The sequence below is a fragment of the Python bivittatus genome, unplaced genomic scaffold (assembly GCF_059951505.1).
Source record: "Python bivittatus isolate LINGU-HERP-01145 unplaced genomic scaffold, Pbiv_v1 ctg000210_np1212, whole genome shotgun sequence".
In the NCBI taxonomy this organism is placed as follows: Eukaryota; Metazoa; Chordata; class Lepidosauria; order Squamata; family Pythonidae; genus Python; species Python bivittatus.
The window spans coordinates 7,321,558-7,348,853 of NW_028277053.1; the positions used below are offsets into that span (position 1 = coordinate 7,321,558).

The 27,296-nt window shown below is 39.6% G+C and overlaps 2 protein-coding genes across 10 annotated transcripts in view; one reads left to right on the top strand and one right to left on the bottom strand.

Moving 5' to 3' along the window:
- Positions 1–13,188, top strand: part of MAPK8 (mitogen-activated protein kinase 8) — a 42,878-nt gene extending 29,690 nt beyond the window's left edge. For 4 of the 9 annotated variants that reach the window (XM_088139389.1, XM_088139391.1, XM_088139388.1 and 1 more), the window contains one exon: positions 1–13,187. In XM_088139389.1, the coding sequence (XP_087995515.1) occupies positions 1–151 (151 nt within the window). In that variant the 3' untranslated portion in view covers positions 152–13,187. The other 5 variants (XR_015795890.1, XM_088139394.1, XM_088139393.1 and 2 more) reach the window with 5 other exon arrangements.
- The window catches only part of ARHGAP22 (Rho GTPase activating protein 22), a 23,063-nt gene continuing 7,278 nt past the window's right edge, over positions 11,512–27,296 (bottom strand). Inside the window, exons 4-7 of the mRNA XM_088139501.1 lie at positions 19,984–20,057; positions 18,500–18,621; positions 16,216–17,071; positions 11,512–11,734 (exon numbers count right to left, since the gene is read on the bottom strand). Of these exons, the coding sequence (XP_087995627.1) occupies positions 11,512–11,734; positions 16,216–17,071; positions 18,500–18,621; positions 19,984–20,057 (1,275 nt within the window). The remainder of the gene's footprint in view (positions 11,735–16,215; positions 17,072–18,499; positions 18,622–19,983; positions 20,058–27,296) is intronic.

Consider the following 27,296-nt stretch of genomic DNA (forward strand, 5'->3'; position numbering starts at 1 on the left):
CACAGGTGTAGCAGTGATCAATGGCACTCAACATCCATCTTCATCCCCATCAGTCTGTGATGCATCTTCACTGTCCACTGACCCAACTCTGGCCTCGGACACAGACAGCAGCCTTGAAGCATCAGCAAGTCCCTTAAGTTGCTGTAGATGACGACAAGTGGATGTACTGGGAGATACTGTTAGCAACAAAAATCAGTGGTATTATTTTGGGGTGTTTTTAAAAGTAATTGTGGGATTAATTTTCAGAGTGCTAATTTTAAAGTAAAATAGTAAATCACAATGCTATTCTGTAATTAACTGTACAGTATTGAACTTAATTTTTATCATTTTAAAATATGCATGCTTTACTACTGTGATTTTGACTTTATTTTTTCAGGATGCATTTATAAGATAGGTTTATTAAATGTAATATTGCTATTCAGTTTGCTGTATCACAGCTTTTTTCAAGGTCTTTCAAATTTGTTTTTAGGGACTCTGTTGGCAGAGCCTTTTTTCAGCTCAAAAGCGTAATCTTTTATTTCACATTTTTGTTGATCATGGGATATCTAATTATAGGCTAAAAGCTAATAACTGGATAAGTTCTTTGAACAAAAATAGTTCTGTAGTGTTTATCTAGGGAACACTAAGTTGGCATCTTGTAGCAGAAGCTCTGTATCCATTTACCCAAAGGGAAGGATACTGTGGGGAATGAACATGCTACATTTTCCGACGGTGATGCTGTTGAATGGTCTTGGCAAACCAAAGTCTACTTCAAGTTGCCGTTGGCCTGGCTCATCACCCTTGCATAACACCTGTATAAAATCCTCTGTTTACATCTGGAGTATGTTTACTTCTCCACTCATTCATTGTATTGAGATTAGAACCAATTCTAGAACCAAATTTTCCCCTCTTCAACACTTTTCCTGTCAACGTGTTGCTGAAGCTTCTGGATCTGTAGTAAATGTATTATATAAGTGTACTGTGTACGCTCCAGGAGAGTCAGCCTGTGCAACCTTTTGTGATGCTGGGTATTAGAACATCCTAACAGAAATCACAAAAGCCATGAGGACTGTACTAAGACCATTTTTTCTGTTAATTTCCTTAAAAAAAAAAGGTATAGAAATGCTGAATATAATTAAAAATGGTGCTGCTCTCTGCTGAAATGAGTTTCAATACATATTTTTGAATATGTATTCCATTTTATTCCTCTGATTCAAATTCTGAGTTCATTGTGAATTTTAAAAATGCAGAGTTTTAAGAATTAAGGTTGTACTATCTGCATTGTGTAGATAGAAGTCATTTCTGTTTGTTTTTATTTATTAAATTTGTATGCTGCAAATTTCATTTGACTCTTGGCAGCTTACAGTAATTACAATGTCCATGGTGCATAATTCTACAAACAATAAAACATGCTCAGTAAATGTAACACTAAAACAACCACGATAAACAATAACATTAAAACAGTACAGTCTAACAAACTGACACCTCATTGTCATAAAACAATCTCTGTTCCACAATCCCATGATAGTTATACCATGTCCACAGATCTCAGTGATAAAGCAGCAAAACTAGAATCTGCTCCAAAGGCCATCTGGAATAATTCAGTTTTTAATGTTTTCTGGAAGGCTATCACATTGGGGGTAATCTAAGTGAGATTGTTCCCTTTATTTGGGCCTGCCAATGAAAACATTATTTCCTGACTTCAGCCACCCTTCCATAATCATGGATATGTGGAATTATAAGGAGTTTCTCCCATTATGTACATCCTGGACTGGTTGATTCTGGCTGGAGGAAGCATATGGGGCTTTATACATCCAAATCAGCACTTGGAGATGCACTCAAAAGCCACTGGTGATGATGGCATGAGTTGTTATTGTAAGGTTCTCACATTCTGGGCAAAGCCTCAACTGGCCCAGCAATCTAAGGCCTTCCTGCCACAGTCATCACCTACGCATCCAGCAGTAGCTATATGTCCAGGAAGACCTCCCAGTTCATAAACCTGCTTGCTTAAGGGACAGTGCTGGGCCAACCAAAAATTTCGATGAACAAACAGCAGGTCTATGTTGCTTGTTGCCTGGGTTCATCGTCATCCTGTTTCATTTCATCCAAGTTTTAATAGCCACCGGACTCCAAGCCAGATTTCCACAGTTCAGCTTAGGGTTTAAGCTGGGTATCATCAGACTCCGAGCTAATGGATGATCTCTCTCAGTGACTTCATGTAGCTGAAAAACGGAAAGGGGTCTGAACTCTTTGTGTGTGAGCACCTGATCCTGTATATCTTCCCCTATAGTCACCAAGTGAAACTCTCCACTAAGGAAGATTTAGAACAACTAGCACAGAGATTCTATTTTCAACATTCACAAAGGTCAAGAAAGATACCATGATTGATGCTATTGAATGCTGCTGAGATACCCAGTAGGACCAGAAGGGGGAGGCATTAACCCATCCAAGTATTGAAAAAGGTCACTGAGTAGCACAACCAGCGCTCTTATTATGTCATGCCCAGATCTGAGCCTGGATTGAAAAGGATCCAGATAATCCATTGCTTCTAGGGTGCTCTAGGTGTCTCCATACCACTCTCAACAACCTTTCCTAAGAAAAGAAGGTTGGAAACTGGGCAGTAGTTGTCAAAGTGGCTAGATTAAAACAGGGTATCTTAAGGGGTAGTGCACCATAGCCTCCATCAAGGCTGCAGGAATTGTCACCTCACACAATGAGGCACTAACCATCTCCAAGATCCAGTCTATCATGTACCAAAGTGTTCCCTGGAGGAGCCAGGTGGAACACAGATCCAGCCTAAAGGTGGTGGAGAATATACTAGAGAGCACCCTGTTCACTTTATTTCAGCCTATAGGCTGAATCCCAGTTAATTTGCAAGCATCACTCTAATCACAAGATCAACCTACCCATTAAGAGTCAAGTCTGAAGCAAGCCTGAGTTACTTTGTGGGCAAAGGGCTGTGCAGAGTGGTCACAGAGACCAAGTAGGAGATTTAGTTCCTCATTCCTCCCTAAAACAGGATTCACAACTCTAAGCAAGGTTGCTGTATGACAGCCTGCTGGTATAGAGAGTACTTGTTATGCTTTGCCTCTCTTACTATCATTGGCTGACTGAAAATCCTTGAATGCTTCCAATTGCCTTCCAGTCCATAGGGGGATCACCCAGATCATCTGTCACAAGACAAGGTTCTGCCGGGTGCTGCTCTGATCTAGCTTGTCCTAGCTCCAGCGCCAGCCTGCCTTGCTGATAATTGCAGCTGCACACTAAGTGATTTACTGCTGCTACTACTGCTGCTACTCCCGATGTCACCACCTGGCAGCAGGGTAGTCCTCACAATCACTGAGCCTCCATTGCTACCACAAGGGGCAGGGATGAAAAAAGGCCACAGCAGGCCTCCACAATACCCAACTAACCTCTCCAGCAAGCCAGTAGGCTTTTCTAGTGGTTTTCTGCCTCCCACTTTTCTCAGTATAACTTTTCTAACCTTACTGCAACTTCTTACAGCAACCTTCAACCACATTCTTAATACCATAAAAGTAGCTATTAACCAACTAAATCCACCCCAAATATTTAACAACCAAAATAACAACCCAAACCAGTTCCTTCTCACTAACTAATAAATAGCCCTCCCCTGGTGTCTAGCTTTATTAATTCCTGTGAACTTAAATGTGAATAAATACGGACTTCAGAGAGAGAGAGACAGCAGGTGCATCTGGTTGGTCACAGACTTGGAAGGTTAGAAGATATTTCTCTGCACGATGAGCCTTTTTCAATCAGTCCTGCCTTTTTTTTAAAGAATGCCTTTCAGAATTAGTTTTGGTCTCATGCTTTTTTTTCCTCATCAGCTGCCAGAAAAACTCAGTAAGAGAAAAATAGAGAATGTTATTCTGGATATTGAGGTTTAGCACCAGGAGTTATCTTGCAACATAAGGCCAGTTTCTGATCAAGTCTAGGCAATTATTTCCAAATCCTGTACATTTTGTCAGCATGGGAAATTGCATACAAGGATCTGATACACAGACTACAAATGGATTAATTCAAATGTTTAATTTGTTATGCCTAAGTCCTGCTACCTCCATTTTCAGTAATGGATACAAGCCATGTTATTATTTTCAGGAAGCTGGAGAGGGTCCAGAGCTATTCCTATTAGAATAGTTATTTGCTTTCTTCTTCTACTTCCTGGCATTAGATGGGTTTAGTTCATTATTCTGAAAAAGCCAGACACAATAGCAGAATGAGAGCGATGTATGTGCCAGCTACAGGCAATGATAATAGCATGATCCTGCACTGAGGTCTGAGGAATGATTAGCATAATTTAAGAGAGATGTGGGCCAGTTACTCAAACTGCTTTATTCCCAAACTGCTGATATTTCTGTAACTCTTAGGAGCATCCAGAACACAAGGAGGACACTGGACATGAACCCCTCTTATTTTGTGGTGGCAAAAACGAATGGAATGTGAAATAAGTCGTATGCAGATAGCATGGAAGAGCAATGAAACATGGATGTATGGTCTAACTTTTACTCTTCTGTTGCTCCTTTGTCAGGAACATAGGCAAGAGTGCTGCATGGTTTACATTTGGAAAGAAAAATGGAGGATATGCTAAAACTGAGAGTGGGGGGAATAAGGGGTTGCAGGTTCAATATGTGTTTCTATGGTTTATCTGTAATTCAAATTCTGGATTATATAGATGAGCCCCTTGATATTCATAAATGAACTTAATTTCTGGTTACTTTCTGATAACTGCACCTTAGCACTTTTTATATTAGTACTTTTGGGCATTATACTTTTAAGGAGCTATTTCTCTTGAGGAACTGGCTAAAGATGACTAAGAGCTGATTGGTCTTAAGTCCTGATGTACAGCTCTGGCATATATACTTTTTCATTTATACTACATTTTTTTAGTGTTGATTTTTAAAAAATGATTACTCTGGGAATGTTTTTTTAGCTTTGCATTGTAACATCCATATTGTACCTATTATACACTGCCTAAATTTATATGTCTTTGAATTTTGAAATCCAGTGACTTTTACTCACATGGGTAAATGAATTGTGATTATTTTATTTAGTGCTGTTGTAGTGTTCTAGTGTAACTAATTCATCAATAATGTTTTGTAGGCTTGTTTTTGTAATGAAAAAGTTATGTTTTCAGAGGGACAACTGTATTAATTTGTTGTACAAAAAACAAGTCTGCAACATATTCTTTTCTGTGAAACTATGTCAGGTTCATGAAGATGGTTCTCAGTTTTTTTATTTGTCTTACTTAATCAGTTTACTTGTTTTATCTTATCTCCTGAACTTGAAAAAGGATAGAAAATAATTTAGCTCATGGCCCCACTGCTGAAATGATGGGATGATAAAGAGCCTTGAGAAAATGACAGATAAGAACAAATGGGAAAAAGAAAGAAAGAGAAGCCCTGGCATGCCAGCATTTCACATAAAGTTCACACAAGAACACAGTTATGAACATTCTTTCAGTTTCTACCCAGAACTTCTGATAACATTCATTGTCTGCCGCTTAGTGTTATGATACATCTTTGGCTGGTCAAACCAACAGCTAAGAAATTTACAAAAGGTATCGTTTCAAGCTAAGGTATCAATGCAGCTCAGTGTGGAAAAAATGAACACATAACACAGTACCCTGATACTGTACTTAAGAATTGGAACACTATTGGCCTCTATAGCTCATAAAGAAGAGCAGGAAGACTTATCTCCAGTAATGTACAACCTATCTGGACAATGGAACTTGTGGGTCACAAGCTTGCATTTGCTTGTAGGCAGCCTTCCAATCTAAAACTGCTACTTATTAATAATAGTGGATAGGATGTGCAGTGCTTTGGACTGTATTGAAAGAGGTGCTTTGGAATGGGTGGAAATACAAATGCAACTCTTGTCTGTGTGTATTCATTAAAATAGCTGCATCTGTTTCCTAGATCACTGCTACAAAAGGCTTTTAGAGGTGACTAGTTTAATGAGTGGTGTTGGCTTCATATCAGACTCAGCAAAACTTTTTGAGTCTCCTGATAACCCCATATTCAAGAACTTGCTTACAGAAGAAGTTTACAGACATGCCATGGGTAGCTTATATTAGCTTTATTTGTAGATGAAGATAAAGGGAAAAACAAAGAAGACCCACCTGCTGCAGTATACCAAAATCAAAGCATATATATATTTCTATTACGAGTGTTTAATTTCCTGGCCTTTTTGTCTTGCCTTTTCAAGTGACAGAAATTGGGAGACATAGGTTCAGTGCTGAAATATTAGATCTGTCTGGTCTGGGAACTACAGGTTCCTGCCTTGCCAGCTTCATTCCTTTCAGTTGCAGACAAATGCTGTGTTCATATTCCAAAATGTTTTTGAAGCACCTTTTCTGAATTGAATCCAAAACATTGCAGAGTCCTAATAATGGCCTGCCCACAGTGATATGTAGGAACCAAGCCATGTGATCTTTAGATCTGATTTGGAAAGATTAGAAGGCAGGATCACCCAGGACCTCAAGGATTCTTACACCTGTTTATTTTCTGAAGCTTTTGTTTGTCAGTGGTGTCTTATGCACAGAACAATGTCTCTGCAAAAGAATAAACTTCTATGTTTTTATTAAGAATTGATTTTGAAAATAGTTGCAGAAAAGGGAGTATATAAATTGATTTCTTAAGCTCTTCCTTGTCACAGACAATCCTGGAACTTCATTTTTTTCCCCCTGAGAATTAACCCACCCTTTATCTCTGATCAGTTGCTAGGGTTTTGATGGTGATGGGTTTTTTTGGCCAGAGCCCAGGCAAGAGGAAATACAAAATGGATTGACTCAGTTTACCATGGCAATGGGTGCAACATTGGAAGACCTGAAAGACCAGATTAGGGACAGATCGTCATGGAGGAAATCTATCTATGTGGTCACTAAGAGTCAATATCAACTTAATGGCACATAATAGACCTAAATTACTGCAGTTTTCAAGGCGCTTAGAGAGTGATTGCTTTGAAATCTGTTTTAGATTCTTTTCAGGTATTGATATCAGACTGGCTGAACAGTGGTTCCCTGGATCCTCAGAATTTCCCAAATTTCAGTTTTTTGGAACCTTAAATGAATTCAGTTCTATAGATCCAAATGAATTGAATTGTATAGTATTGAAGGAGTCAGTTTGACTTTATACCTGGGAAAAGATTCTAGCACACACTATTTAACAGTTGATCTTAAGTCCCCAAACTAATATTGTGGTGAAAGATTTGGAGAAGATAATGGTAGGAAATTTCTAAAGCTGCAGATGATATAACGTTAAGTGGATAAACTAATAACAGACAAAAATACTTATTTGTAATTAGAAAAGTGAACAAAAAATAATCAACAGATAAATATAAAATTCTTAGATTCTTCATTTAGGAAAAAAGAATCAAATATACAAACATAAAATAAAAAATCTGTAATGGGAACTGTCTGAAATACATTTTGAAAAACTAGTCATGTTGAATTTGAGTCAGTAATATAATTCGATTGTAAAGAAGGCAAACACTATTTTAATTTCTATCAGTAAAAACACAGATTCAAGTCACAGAAAGTACAATAGTTCCAATGCACTCTGCATTGGTCACAATCCACTTCAAGAATTCTGTCCAGGTTGAGTAATCACACTTGAATGAGGATTCAGATAAGGCATCTGCATTTTTCTCTGTTATCAGGCATGATTTTATGAATAGCCATTTTTTTGTATAAAGACTCATTTCAGTTAAATATCTACATCCTCACAAACGTCTGAAATTATTTTATTGGCAGGAGAAGGCACCAGGACACTCTTGGAAGGCCAACTCTCTGCTTCAGAGAAGCTGGAATGTGATCAATGAGGACAACAAAGATTATTGAAGGATTAGAAACTTAAATCGTAAGGAGACATTGAGAACTAAGATATTTAATTTTGAAAAGATATCAAAAGCTGTATTGTTGAAGTACCTGAAATAGTTAACAGATGGTGTAACCAGTTCTTACTCTTTATTGTTCCAAAGGGCAGGACGTTGAATAATTTATATGGATTTAAATTATAGGAAGGGAAATTCCAGCTGAATAACTGGAATAGAATAACTTCCTAAAAAGTGAGAGTGGGTTTTGAGAGTAGAGAATTAGAATAACTTCCTAAAAAGTGAGAGTGGGTTTTGAGAGTAGAGCCAATTGTCTATAGAGGTGGAATTCTCCATTATTAAAGGTATTCAAGCAGAGTTTTTTTATTTAAATTTATCAGAGCTGGATAGAGTTGCATAGCCTACTCTGTGATGGCTACTAGCATATTGGTTTATCATAACCCACGATAGTTTAAGAAAAATTCTGTTTACAAAGGCAACATGAGTGGCCCTCATGTTTTGCTTTTAGGCTACACAGAGGTTTCTAGATGGCTGAGTTTAGAAATAGACAATGTGGACTCCTAAGAAGGAAAACAAGGAAGACAATACCTTATTTTGATACTGTGTGCAATTAATTTGTTAAATACAATTTTGTGACTTAGGTGTGAAGGCTACTTCTTAAAAAATTATTCTTACTTCACAATATTCTGTTTGAAAATACGACATTGATGATCTGGAGACACTGCAGGCTGAACACCAGTTTAGGTCTCATGTTTTGTGTCCCAGTAACTCATCCTATTAATCTAAAAACCAGAATTGTAGTATTTGCGTTGCAAAAAAACCTGCTGGATGAGAAATTGCACATTCAATTCAAGTAGATTCCAAAATATCTTTCAGCTGCGCTTTTTATAAATTAATGTTTCGTTGTTGTTGTTTGGAAAAAGCAATTTTACCTATCTGAATCAGCCATTGAAAAAAAAACCCTGCTATTCTTAAGCAGAGCTCCCTATGAGAATAAGCCTAATACAGTAGATGCAAAAGTGTGAAGTGAAAACCATCCTGAATGGTTCACAGTAACAAGTGTTGATATCACAGAATGGCAATGTTAATAGTACTAGCAAAGCCTTCTATAAAAGGAGAGCATAAAAGACAACTCAAAATTAATTTTAATTTTGTAGATCAGCTACAGTCAGGACCAGATATATTGGAACAAGGATAACTGTTTTGGCATTTGGCCTCTGTACACCACCACATTGAAGCCGAAAGGAAACACACCGAGACTGGAGCGAAGTCAGAACTTTTCAGCTGTAATTCAAGGTGTTTGACAAAAGTGGGGCATTAACCATTCAGGAAGTACAGCCAGTAGCATACACCGCCCTCCCATCGTTGGTGGCTTGTAAGTAATGGAACAAACCAACATCATGACAAACATAAGGATTGCCTTTAATACCTGGATGAAAATCCTTTGCAGTCAATGACTGCCTGAAGTCTGGAACCCATGGACATAACCAAATGCTGAGTTTCTTCCCTTGAGATGCTTTGCCAGCCCTTTACTGCAGCTGCCTTCAGCTGCTGCTTGTTTGTAGGTCTTTCTGCCTTCAGTCTTGTCTTCAGTAAGTGAAAAGCATGCTCTATTGGGTTGAGATTAGGTGACTGACTTGGCCATTGAAGAACATACCACTTCTTTGCCTTGAGAGACTCTTGGGTAGCTTTTGCTGTATGTTTTGGGTCATTATCCATCTGCAATATGAAGCGACGTCCTATCAGTTTGGCAGCATTTGGCCGAATCTGAGCAGAAGGTATAGCCCTATACACTTCAGAATTCATCCTGCTGCTTTTATCAGCAGTCAGGTCATCAATAAACACCAGTAACCCGGTTCCGTTGGCAGCCATACATGCCCATGCCATAACACTGCCTCCACCAGGTTTGACAGACGACATGGTATGCTTTGGATCATGAGCTGTTCCTTTCCTTCTCCATACTTTTCCCATCATTCTGGTGCAAGGTAATCTTGGTTTCATCAGTCCAAAGAAACTTATTCCAGAACTGGGCAGGCTTTTTTAGGTGTTTGCTGGCAAAGTCTAATCTGGCCTTTCTGTTCTTGAGTGTTAACAGTGGTTTGCACCTTGTTGTGAAGCCCCTGTATTTACGTTCATAAAGCCTTCTCTTGACTGTAGATGTTGACAATGACATGCCTACTGTCAGGTTCAGCCGGCACTGCACGCCTAGGAACTTGCCCAGCCGTGCTTTAGTCAATTTCACCGCTGGAGCGCCAGCGCAGAAAGAGGAAATGCGAAACCGCAAGCTAATGAATGGGCCACCTGGCGCCACTTCACTAATCTGGAGCGGATGCGTTGTGTTAACGCCAGAGGGCCGCGGGCGCTATAGACAAAGGAGAGAGCCGCGGAACTGAGGAAGAGATCAGCGCGAGGGGATGCCCCGGCTGTGCGCGCGACAGAAGCCCCAACGAAGGCAACGACCACGCCATAGGCAACAACAATCAAAGAAACAAGAGAACTGGGCTGAACCTGCCATTCCAGTAGAAGGGGGGGATTACAGGGGCAATCTGCAATCTAATTTGTAATATGTAACCTAGCAACGGGGCCCGCGGGGGGATTGAGACAACTATAAAGGAGTAATGTAAATGTACCAAGCCAGTCCTGGCTTTGCTTGTGACTGCTACGTTACGCATGAGTAAACCTCTTTTGTGAACCACACGTGTCACAGGAGTTTCTCTGTCGAACGGGGCAAACCTTACACCTACCTCCTCAAGAGCGTTCCTGACCTGGCTAGATGTTGTGAAAGGGTTCCTCTTCACCATGAGCAGAATTTTGCGGTCATCCACTTTAGTTGTCTTCCGTGGTCTTCCAGCCCTTTTGCTGTTGCTGAGCTTGCCAGTTAATTCCTTTTTCAGGATGTTCCAAAGTGTTATACTGGCCACTCCCAATGTTTTTGCTATCTCTCTGATGGGTTTATTTTGTTTTCTCAGCCTAATGATGGCCTCCTTCACTCGCATGGACGCCTCTTTCGACCTCATGTTGAGTGTTCCAGTGAACAGCTACCAAATGCAAACGTAACACTCAGAACCACCTCCAGGCCTTTTATCTGCTTGATTGGTCATGGGGTACCCAGGAAACAGGCCACACCTGGTCATGAAGCTGCGTTGTTCATCAGCCATTGATTCTAGTATTTATGAGCCACCAATGATGGGTGTGTGTATGTTTGCCACTGGCTGTACTTCCTGAATGGTTAGCGCCCCACTTTTGTCAAACCCCTTGAATTACAGCTGGAAGTCCTGACTTTGCTCCCGTCTGGGTGTGTTTCCTTTCAACTTCAATGTGGTGGTATACAGAGGCCAAATGCCAAAACAGTTATCCTTGTTCCAATATTTCTGGTCCTGACTGTAAATATTATCTTTCCATGCTGGAGAAGACTTTGATCCAGAGCTACAATCTGTCTTTGCCACTATGCATACTGCCCTATCCCGGGCTAGCAAAGCAATTGTGTTGTAAATGAAACTCATTCATCTCATTCTCAGCAATCTATGATTTTCCATTTAGACCAACAACTGTAATATTAGTACATGGTAGCAAAGTAGGTTCACACCTTTATATGTGCATCAGATATAGTTTTACAGACTAGGGCAAAATGGAATTGTTTGGCTGAGAAATAGAGGGTAGAGGGAATCAGCCCTGCACCCACCTTCAGACTTTAGCCAACTGACTTTCTGCAGTAATATTCCCCAGTGTTGTGAAGAAATATTCCATCTCTTCTTGCAAGAGGTGATTTCTTTTCTCTGCATCTTTCCTTGCCCGCTCAGAGTTCCTCAACTTGATTTCCAACACTGTGTACTTCTTTTTCTCTTTGATTAGCTCTTCTTCTAATCTTGTCACCAGCTTCCTTAGTTCTATGTTTGTTTCTTCCATTCTTGAAGTGAAGAGAAAGCATTAGTTAATTATATAGCAAATGCATTTTGCACAGTTGTGTCAGAATGACTCCAGAACGTCTGAGAAAGTGAAAACAACCATCATGTCTCCAAAGTTATGGCCAACTTTGGTTTGTAGAGATGTTAAGACTTTTGACACACTTTCAGTTCCTTTACCTGCCCCCTCCAACAAAGCAAAACCTGTTTGCTGATGGCATGGCAAGGCCAGCCGTTGGCTTGCATAGGCAACCTGCAGCATGGACCATTTTCTGTGTAGGCCATGGAACCCCCTTCTGCCTATAACTCTGCTGACTTTAGTAATATATCTACTTTAGAAACCTTAATGGCCAAATTCTTTGAGATCCAAATTATGTCTATTCTTGAAAAAGATCTGTGTTTTTCAAAAAAGTAAGTATACTCTCTTGAATTACCATTTTTCTGTCTCCATGTATCAACCAGCCCTGAATTGTCCATCAGATCAAAAACAACTTTTGGTAATTTGCCTTGAGTAATTCTAATATTTTTTTCAGAAGTTCTATACAGTTGTGGGTGATTATTCCTTTCTAATCCCTCATCAACCACCAATTTTCATAGGAAAAATCTATTAATGTCTCCATAAGCCATTTATAAAATACTACTTTGTCCTCATTTGGGGTATAAATTCCCAGTATCAAAGTCTTAGTCCTATGCAAATTAACTTCCACCCCAACAAATCTACCATAGTCATCAGTCAATAGAAGTTCTGGTTTTAGTTGGGGATTTATGTACAAAACAACTCTGTTTCTTTTTTGTTGTTGTTGCTGTAGAAATAAATTCTTCACCCAAATTTTTATGAATCAAATGCCTTATGTCCTTTTTTCCTAATATGTGTCTCTTGTAAGCAAATTATATCTTCTTGTAACTTTTTAAAATAATTTTTTTTTCTCTTTTGAGGAACATTTGCTCCATTTATATTCCACACTAAGCATTTGTAATCCATCCTTAAGCCAAAAGTTTTTTAAAAAATCTATCCCTGTAGCACCTTGTTCAGTATCATCTCTTTCAATTTCTTGTTGCACCTGTTGAAGTTTTTGTGTAGTCTCCTCTGACACCTCCAATTCCTCCAAGAGAGTGTTCTGACTGGTGGGGGACTGGTGGGAGTCATCCCATTTGGAAGCACTCAAAAAGTGCAATGCCATCTCCCTTCCAACCATTTGTCAAGCCTTTTATTAGAGAGTGGTACCTTATTGTAACTGCAAAACATCTCATCGAGCCTACATTTTCTACATATATTTATCTGTGCATTAGTCTGAGAAGCCATAGGATATATTTAATTCTTCTCTAGTACAACCAGTTTCAGGTGCACACTTTGAACACAAAGTGACATGGATGGCTGGAATGATGGGCACCTCCAACACAGTAAGCTTCTAGAGATCGGAAATACTGTAAGTACTGTGCAAAAGTTTTAGGCAGATGTGAAAAAATGCTGTAAAGTAAGAATGCTTTCAAAAATATATATTCTAATTGTTTATGTTTATCAATTTCAAAATGCAAAGTGAGCAAACAGAAGAGAAATCCAAATCAAATTAATATTTGGTGTGACCACCCTTTGCTTTCAAAACAGCATCAATTCTTCTAGGTACACTTGTACACGGTTTTTGAAGGAATTTGGCAGGTAGGTTGTTCCAAACATCATGGAGAACTAACCACAGATCTCCTGTGGATGTAGGCTGCCTCAAATCCTTCTGTCTCTTCATGTAATCCCAGACAGACCCGATGATGTTGAGATCAGGGCTCTGTGGGGGCCAAACCATCACTTCCAGGAGTCCTTGTTCTTCTTTACGCTGAAGATAGTTCTGAATGACATTGGCTATATGTTTGGGGTCGTTGTCCTGCTGTAGAATAAATTTGGGGCCAATCACACGCTTCCCTGATGGTATGACATGATGGATAAGTATCTGCCTGCATTTCTCAGCATTGAGGACACCATTGATGCTGACCAAATCTCCAACTCCATTTGCAGAAATACAGTCCCAAACTTGCAAGGAACCTCCACCATGCTTCACTGTTGCCTGCAGACACTCATTATTGTACCGCTCTCCAGCCCTTCGGCAAACAACCTCCTGCTACAGCCAAATATTTCACATTTTGACTCATCAGTCCAGAGCACCTGCTGCCATTTTTTTGCACCCCAGTTCTTATGTTTTCATGCATAGTTGAGTCACTTAGCCTTGTTTCCACATCGGAGGTATGGCTTTTTGGCTGCAATTCTTCCATGAAGACCACTTCTGGCCAGACTTCTCCAAAGAGTAGATGGGTATACCTGGGTCCCACCGGTTTCCACCAGTTCTGTGCTGATGGCACTGCTGGACATCTTCCAATGTCAAAGGGAAGTAAGCATGATGTGTCTTTCATCTGCTGCATTAAGTTTCCTTGGCCGACCACTGCGTCTATGGTCCTCAACATTGCCTGTTTCTTTGTGCTTCTTCAAAAGAGCTTGAACAGCACATCTTGAAACCCCAGTCTGCTTTGAAATTTTTGCCTGATGCAGTATAACTCCCTTGTGTCTTGTTGCTGTGCTCAGTCTTGCCATGGTGTATAACCTGTGACATGAAACTGTCTCCCACAACCTCACCTTAGTAGCAGAGTTTAGCTGTTCCTCACCCAGTTTTAAGCTTCCTACACAGCTGTTTCTGTTTCAGTTAATGACTGTGTTTCAACCTACATATGAAATTGATGATCATTAGCACCTGCTTGGTATAATTGGTTAATCATACACCTGACTCTAATCCTACAAGATCCCTGACTTTGTGCAAGTGTACAAAGTGTGCAAGTGTAAGAATTGATACTGTTTTGAAGCCAAAGGGTGGTCACACCAAATATTGATTTGACTTGGGTTTTTCTTCTGTTCGCTCACTTTGCATTTTGTAAATTGATAAACATAAACAATTACAAAATATATTTTTGAAAGCATCCTTACTTTACAGCATTGTTTCACACCTGCCTAAAACCTTTGCACAGTACTATATCTAATAAGAGAATTCTAGGGGATAACTCTCCATTCCTTTGAGTTTAAATAGTGAAGGAGCTTCCTAGTGGCTTTGGATATTTTTATTTTTTATTTTCTGAGAGCAATAGCTGGCAGGCAGGCAGGCAGGCAGGCAGGCAGGCAGGCAGGCAGGCAGGCAGGAAGATCAGCCTTCCTTCCCCCAAATTGTGGGGGAAAATCTTCCAGGACACAGAAATGAATACAACCCACATGAGCTTCTAGATGTAGTGAGTAACTAAATAAAGTGGCATTAGAGTTTTGTTTTACTTTGTGTGTGCTTAAGCCTTGACCAAGTTCTTTCAAAGCTAGTTTTTCTCTGAAACCTAAGCTCCATTTTGTGTAGGCCGATCCATTGTTCTCTCACACCTCCTCTTTTTACCCTAATCCTTTTCTTTTAAGCCTAAAACCATTTCTAATTTTTTTTCTTACTGTGTGTTCATAATAAACCCTAAATGTTATTTTAAGCAGAAATTGTGATGCCAATTTGTATCTAGGGAATTGTAAACTTGCAACATGCCACAGAAGGCCTAGGCCTTCCCAAGTGGATCACCAGATACTGGGCTTCAGGTCTCCTTGTGTCTCTCAATAAGCAGGAAAAGGGAGAAGTGCTTTCCTTTTGGCTAGGCTCTCAAACCTTGGTTGAGTGCGGAAAGGGAGGTGGTGGTGGCAGCAAATGCCAGCCAAAATCAATAATTGCTGCATCACTCCAGGTTGCCCTGACTAACCAAGCAGGCTTTGCAGCACTTCTACCCGAAACCACCCTCCTAAGGACATGGCCCTCTTTAAGTTTTTCTTTTTTCTCTTTTCATTTTTACCCTTTTCAAGGAACAAAAAGGGAAGCAAAGGCAATTAAACCAAGCAAAATTGTTATTTTGTTTTATGAACTATCAGAAATGAGGATTAGTCGAAGTAGACTTAGATTTGGTAGAATAGACCTAAGAGGAAATAACCTGGCAGATGCCAGGGCTAAAATGGTAACTGTTGTCAGTTATTTGACAAGCTATAATGCCACTGTCTACCACCAGTCAGCCAGGGAGATGAAGTAGTCATTCTCTTTTCTTGCTCTGGAAGAAAAGAGCAAGAAAAGAGAATAACTACTTCATCTCCCTGGCTGACTGGTGGTAGACAGTGGCATTATAGCTTGTCAGATAACTGCCCTGGCTTTTGGAATTTCAAAAGGCAAAGTCCTTTAGTAGCCTTATTTCTAAAAAGAAAACAGTATCTTACATGGGAACAGGAAACAGAAGTAGTTCCAAAAAAAAATCATAGCTGGTCTTTCCTTAGTCCTCTTTCCATTATGAGCAGAACTCAATGCTCTCCCAAGGAACTTTTGGGTAACAGCAAAACACCTTAGTCAACCTTTTCAACCAGGGTTGCCATGTTAGGCATCGTCAGAGCCACTGGTTACTAAAAGATTCCCTGGCCTCTCTTTCCTCGCCTCTTGGTCTTGCATACCTTTTAAAAGTAGTCTCATACTCAGACATTTGTTTTCTTAGCTCCACCTTCAGTTCCGCAATGAGATCTTGCAGGGCTTCAGAGCAGTGGATGGTGTCTTTGGAAGGAACTGCCAGATTATGTTCATCCTTGCTTCTGCTACAGCATGCTTCTGACTCCCCACTGCTGCTCTCCAGGTAGACTTCACTGTGTGGCAAGGGGCCACCAGGAGAGCTTTCCTTCAGAAGAGGGTTCAAGGCTAGGCAGGCTCTTGCCTTACAAGTGGCACAGGTGGTGACAGAATCCACAGAAAGAGATAAACCACTGGAGGAGGTTGAGCAGCTGGGACTGGCACCATCAGAGAGATGAAGGATGGGGACATTATCATAGGTGGAGAGCCTTTGGCATGAATTTGAATCTTTGACTTCTTCTCCAAAGGATGATGCACAGTGGCCTGGAACAGATGACGGTCCATCCACCAGCCAGTTCTCACGTAAAGATAAGCAGGAGCTTTCCAAGAAGGAGCTCTCCAGTGGGTAGTAGAATGACCCAGCTCCTTGCTGCAACAGGGAGCATTTCCAAGTGGATAAACCCTCCTTCCTGTTGTTGGGGCTGCTGGTAGGCTGGTTGCCTTTTCCTTTCTTGTTGCAGTGTTGCATGCTAGGCTTAGCTGCAGAAGGCCTTGTAGCTGAAAGTGAGCCAACACAGCTGGAAATGCTGTTTTCTGTCCTGCCACCCTGCGAATTCCAGTCTGTACAACTAGGTGGACACTGGAGACCAGCTTCTGGTTGAACTGAACCCTGGATCAGAGTAGAACCAAAGATCTTTCCATGCTCACTTATCAAAATAGTCATTAAGTGCTGAACCACCGTAGTACCTGTGAGATAAATATTCAGACATTCATGTTAGGGCAATTTCCTTTGCGGAGGAACATATTAAGTTTACCCAGGGTTAAGGGATTCATATCAAGGGATTACTTTTTCCTTGAAAACAAAACACTCCATGCCATTCTGATAAACTAGTGAGTACCAATAGAGACGAATATGTGTAGCTCAGGGTTGAACTGTGGAGTCCTTGGGGTGGGGGTTTTGTTTTGCTCCTCTGTGCTCCCCACCAGCACTGGCAAGGCAGGCCACAGCATACAGTATAAACAGCATATAAACAGAGAGCAAACCCCATCCCATTCCAGCACTGAAGATGTTACCTGGCCGGGTAACGAAACATTTGCAGGAAAAGAATCAAGCTCAGGGAACCCCGAGGACCCCACAAACTAGTGAGTGATGTGGTCTGGATGGCAACGCAAGTAAGTCAGTCTTCAAGTGAGATGCTGCAGGGATTGGTCCTGGATCTGAACTCATCATTTTTGTTAAGGACTTGGATGAGAGGGAGGTGGAGGAAATGCTACTCTGATTTGCAGATGACACGACATTGGGTGGGAAATCTGATACCTTTCCCTTTTCTGTTGGCGAGTACTTTAAGTACTGAGTACAGTTCCAGATACCATATTTCAAGAAGGATTCAGACAAAGAACAAGTTCAGAGAATGGTAGCAAAGATGATTAAGGGAGCAGAAACAGATTTACAGGGAGAAAATGAAGGATATGATTTGTTTCAATTTGAGAAGAAAAGAGTGACCACGGAATATGGTAGCTCTCTTTTTAAGTACCTGAAAGGATGTTACAGAGAAGGAAATAACTCTAGAGAGCTTTCTGCAATAGCATGTTGAACAAAAACGATGAAGAGTGCCATGACACCTTAAAGAGAATCAAATTTATAATGGCAATCATTTCTATGGAGAAGAGTCCACTTCATCGGATGTACCGTATGGATTGGTGTTCTGAAAGAGAATCACTATATATACATTTTCTCCTAGGACTATGCAAGGCTCTTATTTAAATCAGAAAACTGAATTGTTGAATCAGATTGAATACCTCCCAATACATAAGATACAAAATAAATTTAGGTCACATCATATGCAAAATAGTATTTTTCCTGCATAAATTCAAATTTTCATATCAGATCAAACTGAAAATCTAAACTGATGATTTGGATTACAGCCAGTCCACATACCCTTAATCATTATATCCTTCCAAAGCAATCAGCCATTTTATTAATTCAAATCATTCACTTATCAACTGAACACACATATTTGAGAAGCTTTTGCTGTCCATTCCTTTGTAAACTCAACTGAGCACAATTGAACCCTCAAGTACAGGTAACTGAATTTGCAGATTCTGATGCTTCCAGGCAGTGTCCATCTACAGCTGGGATCCGGACTGTTGGCCTTAGGAATACAAAGTGCCTACCTTCCATCTGAGTCACAGGATCTTCTATCTGAGGTCGAAGAATATTTGGTCCAAACACGGTGGCAAGATTTTGAACGCTCATTTTATTATGGCTGGCGTAAGACTGAACTTCATCAAGAAATCTTGAAAAGCCCCCACCAAAATATAAATGAAAAGTTTATTAATCACTGGCAATTCTCAGTGGCAAAGACAAAGATTTCCAACCTTACTCTCATGCCTCACAGGGCCAAGCTATCTACACAGATGCCGAGTTTGGATAACAGGCTTAACTCAGCCTCTGAGGTCAATGGAGATGCTTTTCCTTTTTTTTGGACATCATGGTGGTGGAATTTGGAAATGCTGCAACTGGGCAGGAAAAGGTTTAGCTTTAGCCCCAATCAAAATTTTAAAAAAGGACTATTTTCTGGTCAGTTTTAGGATTCCACAAAATATAATGCTTGGTGTTTTCCATACCTAAAGTGCAGAATCTTTGTTAAATCATGAACTTCATATCATTCCCCATCAGATCTGCTATGGAGAGAACCCCATATTTGTCTTCCCCATGAGAGATAATTGTGAGGAATAAATATAACAAAAAACAGAGCTCAAGAAACCTGTTTGCAGATCATAAATGTGAAAATGACTAAGCTTGTGTTGAAGGTGCCTTCTATTTCTCTCCTATTCTGAATCACTAAGGAGGCCAAAAGTCTTTGCATCTTCTCAAAGATATGCAAATAGACAGCTCCCTCACCACCCAACAATTCTTCCTATGCCCCAGAAAATAGCCTCTCCTAAGAACTAAGTTGGAAGGCAATGGGAGCAGCAACATTGCCAACAGGGAACACTTTCCTATTTGCATTGGTATGGCAGTGTTTTCCCCTTACGGATGAAAAAAAAAGTAGAAAATGTCATATCCTTTTAGGTTTGCAACACATTGCCACATAATGAAATTTTATGTCAATAATTCTCTTTGCATTCATTTCACTGGCAAATTTAACTGGCTATGAGATTACTTCATTATTCTCAGGAAGAGAAGAGCAATTTGAACAGGAAATGGTGGTGTCAGCCTTACCAAGTAGACCAGACAGGAAACATGGCCACATGAACTAAATCTACTTTATTGTAAAGTTATACTAACAGAATCTTGCAAGTCTGAAAGTACCTCACTCCCTCGATCCTCTTTACAGCCCAAGAAACTAGGGAGAGTACAATTATCCCGCCATCTACTTTACAGCTCAAGAACGTAGGGAGGGTCCATTCTGAGCCTCTTGCTCCACCCACTATGCTGCTGCAGGCTACACTGTCTCTTATCTGACTGTTCCCTAAGCAGCATCTCTTCACCCCATCTCCCAAGGTTTTTCCCACATACTGTTACAGGTGGCAACAAAGCAACCAACTGACCTTATGGACACTGGTGAACAACACAGAAGCCAATGGGCTTTTCCTTACTTGTATTTGGTCTGGCAAACAGGGATTCCATTTCCTCGTCCATGAACATGACTTACTTGCAGATGAACTTGAGAAGGTTGTAGTTGGCCTGTGGAAGATGGCTCACTTGTTTTGTCAGTTCCCGAGTTCCCTGAGTGATCAAACAAATGCAGCATGAACAGCAGGTGCCATTTTTCACTCAATAGCTAAACAAAATGTATCTGATAATCTGAATATGTGTGTATGTGAGGCTCCATGGTAGCCCTCTTCACAGAAGTTCTCAGCCACTGGCTTGAATCTCTGAGACTGCAGCCTGAATTCAGGACTTCCTTCTGGGTCCTGAAAGTTAAGACCTTTTTCAGCTGAGCATAATACAGTACTATAAAAGGATTCTTAACTTATGAAGCTTTGTTTCTCTATTCATGTTGTGACCATCCCATGGCTCTCTGCTTCAACAGCACCTTTTCTTTCTTTCTAGCAGGCTCTAATACTAGGTGTTCAGAACCATAGAACTGGAGGGATCTCAAATATTATTTAGAGCAATTTCATACCAATACAAAAAAATCTGCTATTGCAGAACCACTGGTGGATTCAGCCTCTGCTTAAAAAATGACAAATATAGTTTTCCATCTTCTGAATTCAGTGGCCTGCAATAACGGTCCTGCTTCTTTAGAGACAGGACAATATATATATTTTTAAATTCTTCACAACTTTACCTGGCATAAAGTATGGGGCATCTCCACACAAATTCTGGATATTCAAATGATAACTTGGAATTCAAATATACACAATATTTAAGCATGCCAAATGTTTAGGATGAGGTTTCAGTAACATGACAGACCGGAGGCATTATTTAAATTAAGCAACAACTGGTTCCTACAGGAACAACTCCTATTTCTGCCTTGGCTCCTCTTCCTCTTCCAGTTTGGATTTTTTCTAGTGGGGAACTGGACTAGCTTTGTTCTTGAGCACAGCACTGAGCACACCACCAGGGGCCACAGCTGTAGAGGAAGCAACCAGGGCAGGGGTGGGGATGGGGAGAAGCAATACTGCAGTTGTGAGCTCCCTGGGCCTTCTGCTGGAGATTGTGAGCTCCACTCAACCTATGGCTACTCAGCCTCTATCTCTTCCTTGAAGAAAGCAGCAGAATTTAACAACCAGTTCACAAGAAAAGGATCAAACCAGAGATTCAGCCCTGGAAAACTGCTATCAGTCTGTGTTGAGAAAACTGGGTGAAACGGACCCATTGCTTGATTTTCCATCAGGCAACCCCCTTCTCTTTATAGCATATGCTTATTCTACATGAATAATACTTACAAATAATCAATAACATTGCTGAGAAATAAAATACTATTTTCCACAATAGTTTAGTTTTCATCTGAAAATTACAGTGTCCATATACAGAGTCAAATGTGTAATTTGTTACCACCCAAGTTCCTAAGCATCTCAGTTGCTGGTTGACAAATAGGGGAGATGATGTAAAAAAGAAACGACGAGCAAGTGGAGTTCTTACTGCAACTGTAAAACAGAAGGCATCCTTTTGTAGGAAGAGTGGGCAGCCCATAGGCTGGGAGAATAGGGAATGCCACCTTTTTTTTTTTTTTAATAAAATTTTTTATTCTTTACAACAAACACAAAACATACATAAACAAACAAAAACATACAAAGGCATAAAAAAAAAACATCTTCCATTTTATACCGTGTGTCAACCAGTTACCAACTCGTTGGTGCCCCTTTCATAATCTTAAATTCTCATATCATCTATTCAAAATATACTTGTATACTTATCAATTATCAATTGTTAATCATTCATAGCTAGTCTATAGAATCATTTATTACAAGAAATTTTAGCTTTCAATAGGATTAGTAATACATTTTTATCCATCGATTATACGTGTATATATATAATAATTAATATCAAATTTCTATTATAAAGTTTCCTAATCCATTACATTACTATATTTTCTCATCCAATCATTATAAAACAAATCCCGTGTCATATAAAATTGCTTATCTTCTTACTCTAATTTCAAATATCAATTTAACTCATCTCTGCACATTCCATAATTTTCAATAACTTCCTCCTGCATAGGTACTTTTTCATTCTTCCAATTCTTAAAAGTTACAGTTCTAACCACTATCAAAACATATAATTCTTCACTACGTGTTTCAACAAAAATATCTCTAGTTTAAAATCTATATGTTACTATATCCAACCATGTATGAATTTTAGTCTAATCTCTTAAAACATTTACAGTCAAATACAATTATTTACTATATATCTCAGTTTTATACCTTATTCAAACGCTTGCATAGTTTTAAGTTCACCCTTTTCATTCAATATCCCAAAATATCTGGCTGTTTATTCCTTTTTCTATATTATTGGATAAGAGAAAGCAATAATAAATGTCCTTTCAAGCATTCTGCTTTTTGAAGCTTCTGTCAGTTCCATCATTGTTGTATTCCCCTCGTTTTTTCTTTAAGCATCTGGAGTAGTTTCTTTCAATATTGTTTTACTTCTTCTTTTTATGCATTCTCTTAGTACGATTTTCCATTATAATCTTGTATAATCTTTTTCTCATCCTCAGAACCAAGAACAGGTCTGTCCCTCTTCATTTATCAGTTGATTAACCCTTTTGATTCTCAGTTTATAAGCCTCAAAATAATTCTGTTTAGTGTTTCTGATTTCTTGTGCTATTTCTTCCTTTTCCATTGATCCCGTTTTATGTTTAATTAAGTCCATTTTAGCTTTAATATCTTTCTTTTTTTTTTGCGGGAATTTCTGCAACTCTTCTTCCAGTTTTTTATAGTCATCCTCGATAGTTTAAAAATCTTTTTCTGCATTGTGTTTCTCGTATAGTCTATTATCTTGTATAAACCTTCATTAAGTCAAAGGATTCTTTATCTTTGTTCTTGCCAAGAGAAAGAAAAAAAAAAGCAAAAGAAAAAAAAAAGAAGAGAAGGGGAAAGGCTAGGTCTCTTTAAAAATCCAACTGGGGGGGGAATAGAGAGCAAAGCAGAGCTTCTAGCAGAAAGAAGAGCTACTGCCACTAATCAAGGCTCTTGTGACTAACTCAAACTTTCCATCTTGAATATTTTCAAAGTCGCTTTCAACTCCGCTTTCTTGTTTATAGTTATTCGGATGGCACCTGTATAAACATGCACATCCCACTATCTTTTTAGAAAGCCCAGGGTCCTTGAGCATACGTCACAATGAAAAAAAGGACACTATATCAAGCCTCTAGATGGCAGTGCAACTTTCTTTCATTTACTTTCTCTTAACTCCACTTTCCCCATTTCCAAATCAAAAAATATAAGTTTCTTATAACAATAGAAAAATCTTAATCAAAAAAGAAGCTTGAGATAAAAGATTATTAAGTATTGAAAGAAAAAGCCAGTCCAGTTAAAAATATATTTTTTTAAAAGAAAAACATCTTGCCAATTCCACTAAAAAGGGAAAGTTAAAAAGAAAAGATTTTTTTCCCCTTTTTTTTATAAGGCTCAATCTCGCCGCTTAATCCACTTTTCTTCACTTTTAAAAATCTCTTTAAGTTACTTAAGGTGTTCTCTAAGAATAGTTAAATAGTAAAGGTCCATCTCACCCGGTTGACACCCCTCTCTTTCTTCTTCCTTTGGAGCTGTCCCGGCTTTCGCAGTCATTAAATGGCTGCCTCTCCTCCGCCGGCTTCAAGAGCTTCTCCTGGGATCAATCTGGGACTTGCGGTGTCCCTGAGATCCACAGGACGCGCCCTTTGCGATCACCATCACTACGGGATGGCTTAGGTCCATCGGGACCATCCGGGGGGGGAGATATCGGCTGCGATCCTGGGAGCCCAGGATCGCCCGCCGTATCGCCGCAACGCCAGCTCCGCCCTCGGGAATGCCACCTTTTTTGAGCCCCTCTGGAATGGGTGGGGTTGAAATTTCTTAAAGGATCAAGGCTGCTCTTAAAAAAAGCCAACCTTTCTCATGGGTTACTGATTTCTATTGTGGTGGGTTTGAGGGTCAAAAAGGTGTCTTAAGCCAAAGCCAAGGAACTTAGTTTGTCCTTTAGGCTCCCAAAGTTCTTCCCCCCAATCCAAAAAGGGCTGAAAGTTTTGGACCTCTCTAGTAATTTCATGATATCACCAGTCATGACTCTGTGGTTTTCAGAAGGGCCAAAGGTCAGATGGCCAACACTGTTCTACAGGAAAACAAGAAATTATTGAGAAAAAGATAAAAAAAGAAGCATCCATATAATGTAATAATAGGGTAATGTGATATTTAAATGGTAAGTTAGCATAATATATTAGAATATATTTTACTGCTATGAGGTAAAGAATTTAACAAAATGAAGCTTTATCATGGTTTCAATGCTTTTTGCATATGAATTAATTTCTTCACATGAACATAAGACTTTCTAGAAGAGATAACAGGAAGGAAGCTGTTTCCTACTTAATAGTGTATTACGAGGAGGTTATTAGGATCTATCAGGCAAAAGAAGATGTAATGGTATGTGGGAATGACCTTGGGAGACAGTGTGAAGAGACACAGCCAAGGGAATGGTCAGATAAAAGGCAACATAGCCGACAGCAGGAATGTGAGCGGGGCAAGAGGCTCAGAAGAGACCCTCTTTAGTTTTTGGGCTGTAAAGGGGATGGAGGGAGAGAAGTACTTTCAGACTTGCAAGACTGATGTTAACTTTACTAGGTAGACCAGACAGGAAACATAGCCAGATGAGCTAATTCTATTTTACTGTAAGGTTACATTAACAGAATCTTGCAAGTCTGAAAGTACATCTTTCCCCACCCCACCCATTCTCTTTACAGCCCAAGAAACTAGGGAGGGTCTCTTCCGAGCCGCTTTCTCTGCCCACATTCCTGCTGTGGGCTAAGCTGCCTTTTATCTGATCATTCCCTTTGCTGTGTCTTGTTGCCCTGTCTCCCAAGGTCATTCCCACATACATTTCTTTTTTCATAATATATCCAGGATAGAAAAGTATTAGTCCTTCTTGATTTCCAGACCCATCATCATCTTAATAGCAATCCTCTGAACATACTTCAATTTGTTTTGTTTTTTTAATAGTGTGCCCAGAACTGGATGCCATATTCCCAAAGGGGTCTGACTAGGGCAGAGTAGAGTGAAACAATTACTTTCTGTGATCTGGACTATATGCTCTGGTTAATGCTCCCAAGATAGCATTTGCCTTTACACTGTTGGCACACTGTTGACTATATGTTCCTGTTCCTGTTAATGCTCCCTAAGATAGCAGAACTTCACACTGTTAGCTCACATTTAACTTATGGTCAAGAAGGACATCCAGATCCCTTCCATATATGCTACTGTCAAGCCAGGTCTCCTCCCTCCTATACAGTACCTTAGATATTTCCTGCCCAAATGCAGAACTCTACACTTCTCCCTGTCCAATTCCATCCTATTCATTATATATCACTGCTAAAGTCCATCTGTATTTTTTTGAATTTCCCTCTTTCATTTACAGTACTAGCCACCACCATCCTCCTGCTTTGTGTCATCTACAAACTTTGAAAGTCCCTCCAACTCCCTCATCCCTGTCTTTGTTAAAATGTTGAACAGCACAGGGTACAGGACAGAGGCCTATGGCATTCCACTCAATACTTCTCTCGAAGATGAAGTGGACCCATTAAGGAATGGTCTTTGGGGGTGATTATCCAGCCAACTGTGAGTCAATCTAAAAGTATAATCTAGTACTTTATTTTACCGTTTTATGGAGCAGAATATTATCTAGCAGTCTATTGAAGGCTTTGCTGAGGGCCAGTTATACTATGTCTATGGTATTTCCCCTAGAGTTACTAAGCTAGGAACTCTATCAAAGAAGGAGATAAGGTTAGCCCGGCATGATTTGTGACAAACCCTTACTGGCTCCAGTTAATTGTAGTATGGTTAGCCAAATGCTCACAAACATGCTTCTTGATAATCTGTTCATAGACCTTGTTTAGTACAGAATCAAACTGACAGGTCTGTAGTTTCTCAGTTTCTCCTTCTTCCTCTTTTGAAGATGGGAATGACATTTGCTCTTTTCCACTTTTCTGGGACCTCGCCACTCATCTAAGAGTACTCAAAAAATACTGAGAGTAGTTCTGCTATCACTTCCATTAGTACTTTCAGTACCCTAGGATGTAACCTACTTGGCCCTGAAGACTTGACTTCATTTAAATCAGTTCTCTCTTACTCTCTCCTTGTCTGTCTTAAAGCCGAAGTTCCCTTATTCCCCCACTTTCATGAGCTACAGTTCAACTTCCCTTCTGAGAGAGGATAGAAGCAAAATAGGAGCTAAAAGTTCTGCTTTCTCACCATTACCTATTGCCACTTCACCACTTTCTTGTCTCAAAGGAGCTATTCTCTTTTACCTTCTTTTTATTTCTAATGAACCCCCCAAAAAACTTTTTTCCTGCAGTTTTTGGTATCTCTTGCCTTTGTGACAGAGTTCCTACAGTTCCTGGAGACTACATTGTATAATATTCTTTGGTTATATTCCCCACCTTCCATTTCTTGTACATGTCTCTTTTTCCCTTCAACATTTTACAGAGCTGTGCATATATCTACTCTGGCTTCTTTAGATTTCTCCAATTTTTCCTTCTTGAGGGGACTGTTTACATTTGTGTCTTCAGTATCACATTTCATAGAATTTCCCATCCTTCCTGAACATTTTTCTCCTTCAGGATTTCAAGCCGTTAGATCTGACCATCTTCCCTTGTAGGTTAATCAAAGTTTACTTTTCTGAAGTCCAGTATGTCTGATTCTTCTCAATTCCTTCTCCTCTGGATATCATAAATTATGGGGTAATACGATTACATTGTCCCAAGTTACCTTCACTTCAACCAATTCTTCCTTGTTGGTGAGGGTTAGGTCCAGGACTGGAGAATCCCTTGTTCTTTCTTCTATTTTCTGATAAATGAAGTTGTTAGCAAGAGAGGACAATAATTTGTTGGAACTCTTGACTCTGATTCCCAGCAGGGTCTAGATAATTGAAATCCCTCATTATCATTATCTCATTCCTCTTTGAAGAGTGGTTGTCTGATGCAGAAAGGCTGTATCTTCTGCCTACCTATATGGTCCATAATAAACTCTCACAATAGTATGGTTAGTAATAATAGTAACAGTTTTGTTTCTCTCTCCTTTTATTTTTACTGTACTAAAATATTTCCAACAGGATTTCCATGTTCTGATTCCTGAATTTCTATATGTATATCTTTACTTTACATGCAATGCAAATACCCCATCTTTTCTACAAAAATTAGAAACCCCACTCCCACCCTCCATGATAGTGATGGGAAAAGTCTGCAGTGTAAAAAGAGGGGAAAAGCTAAAATGAGGATGAGTCAGTATAGCACATGGACTAAGTTTCTTCTTTGTGAATTTTTGACACAAA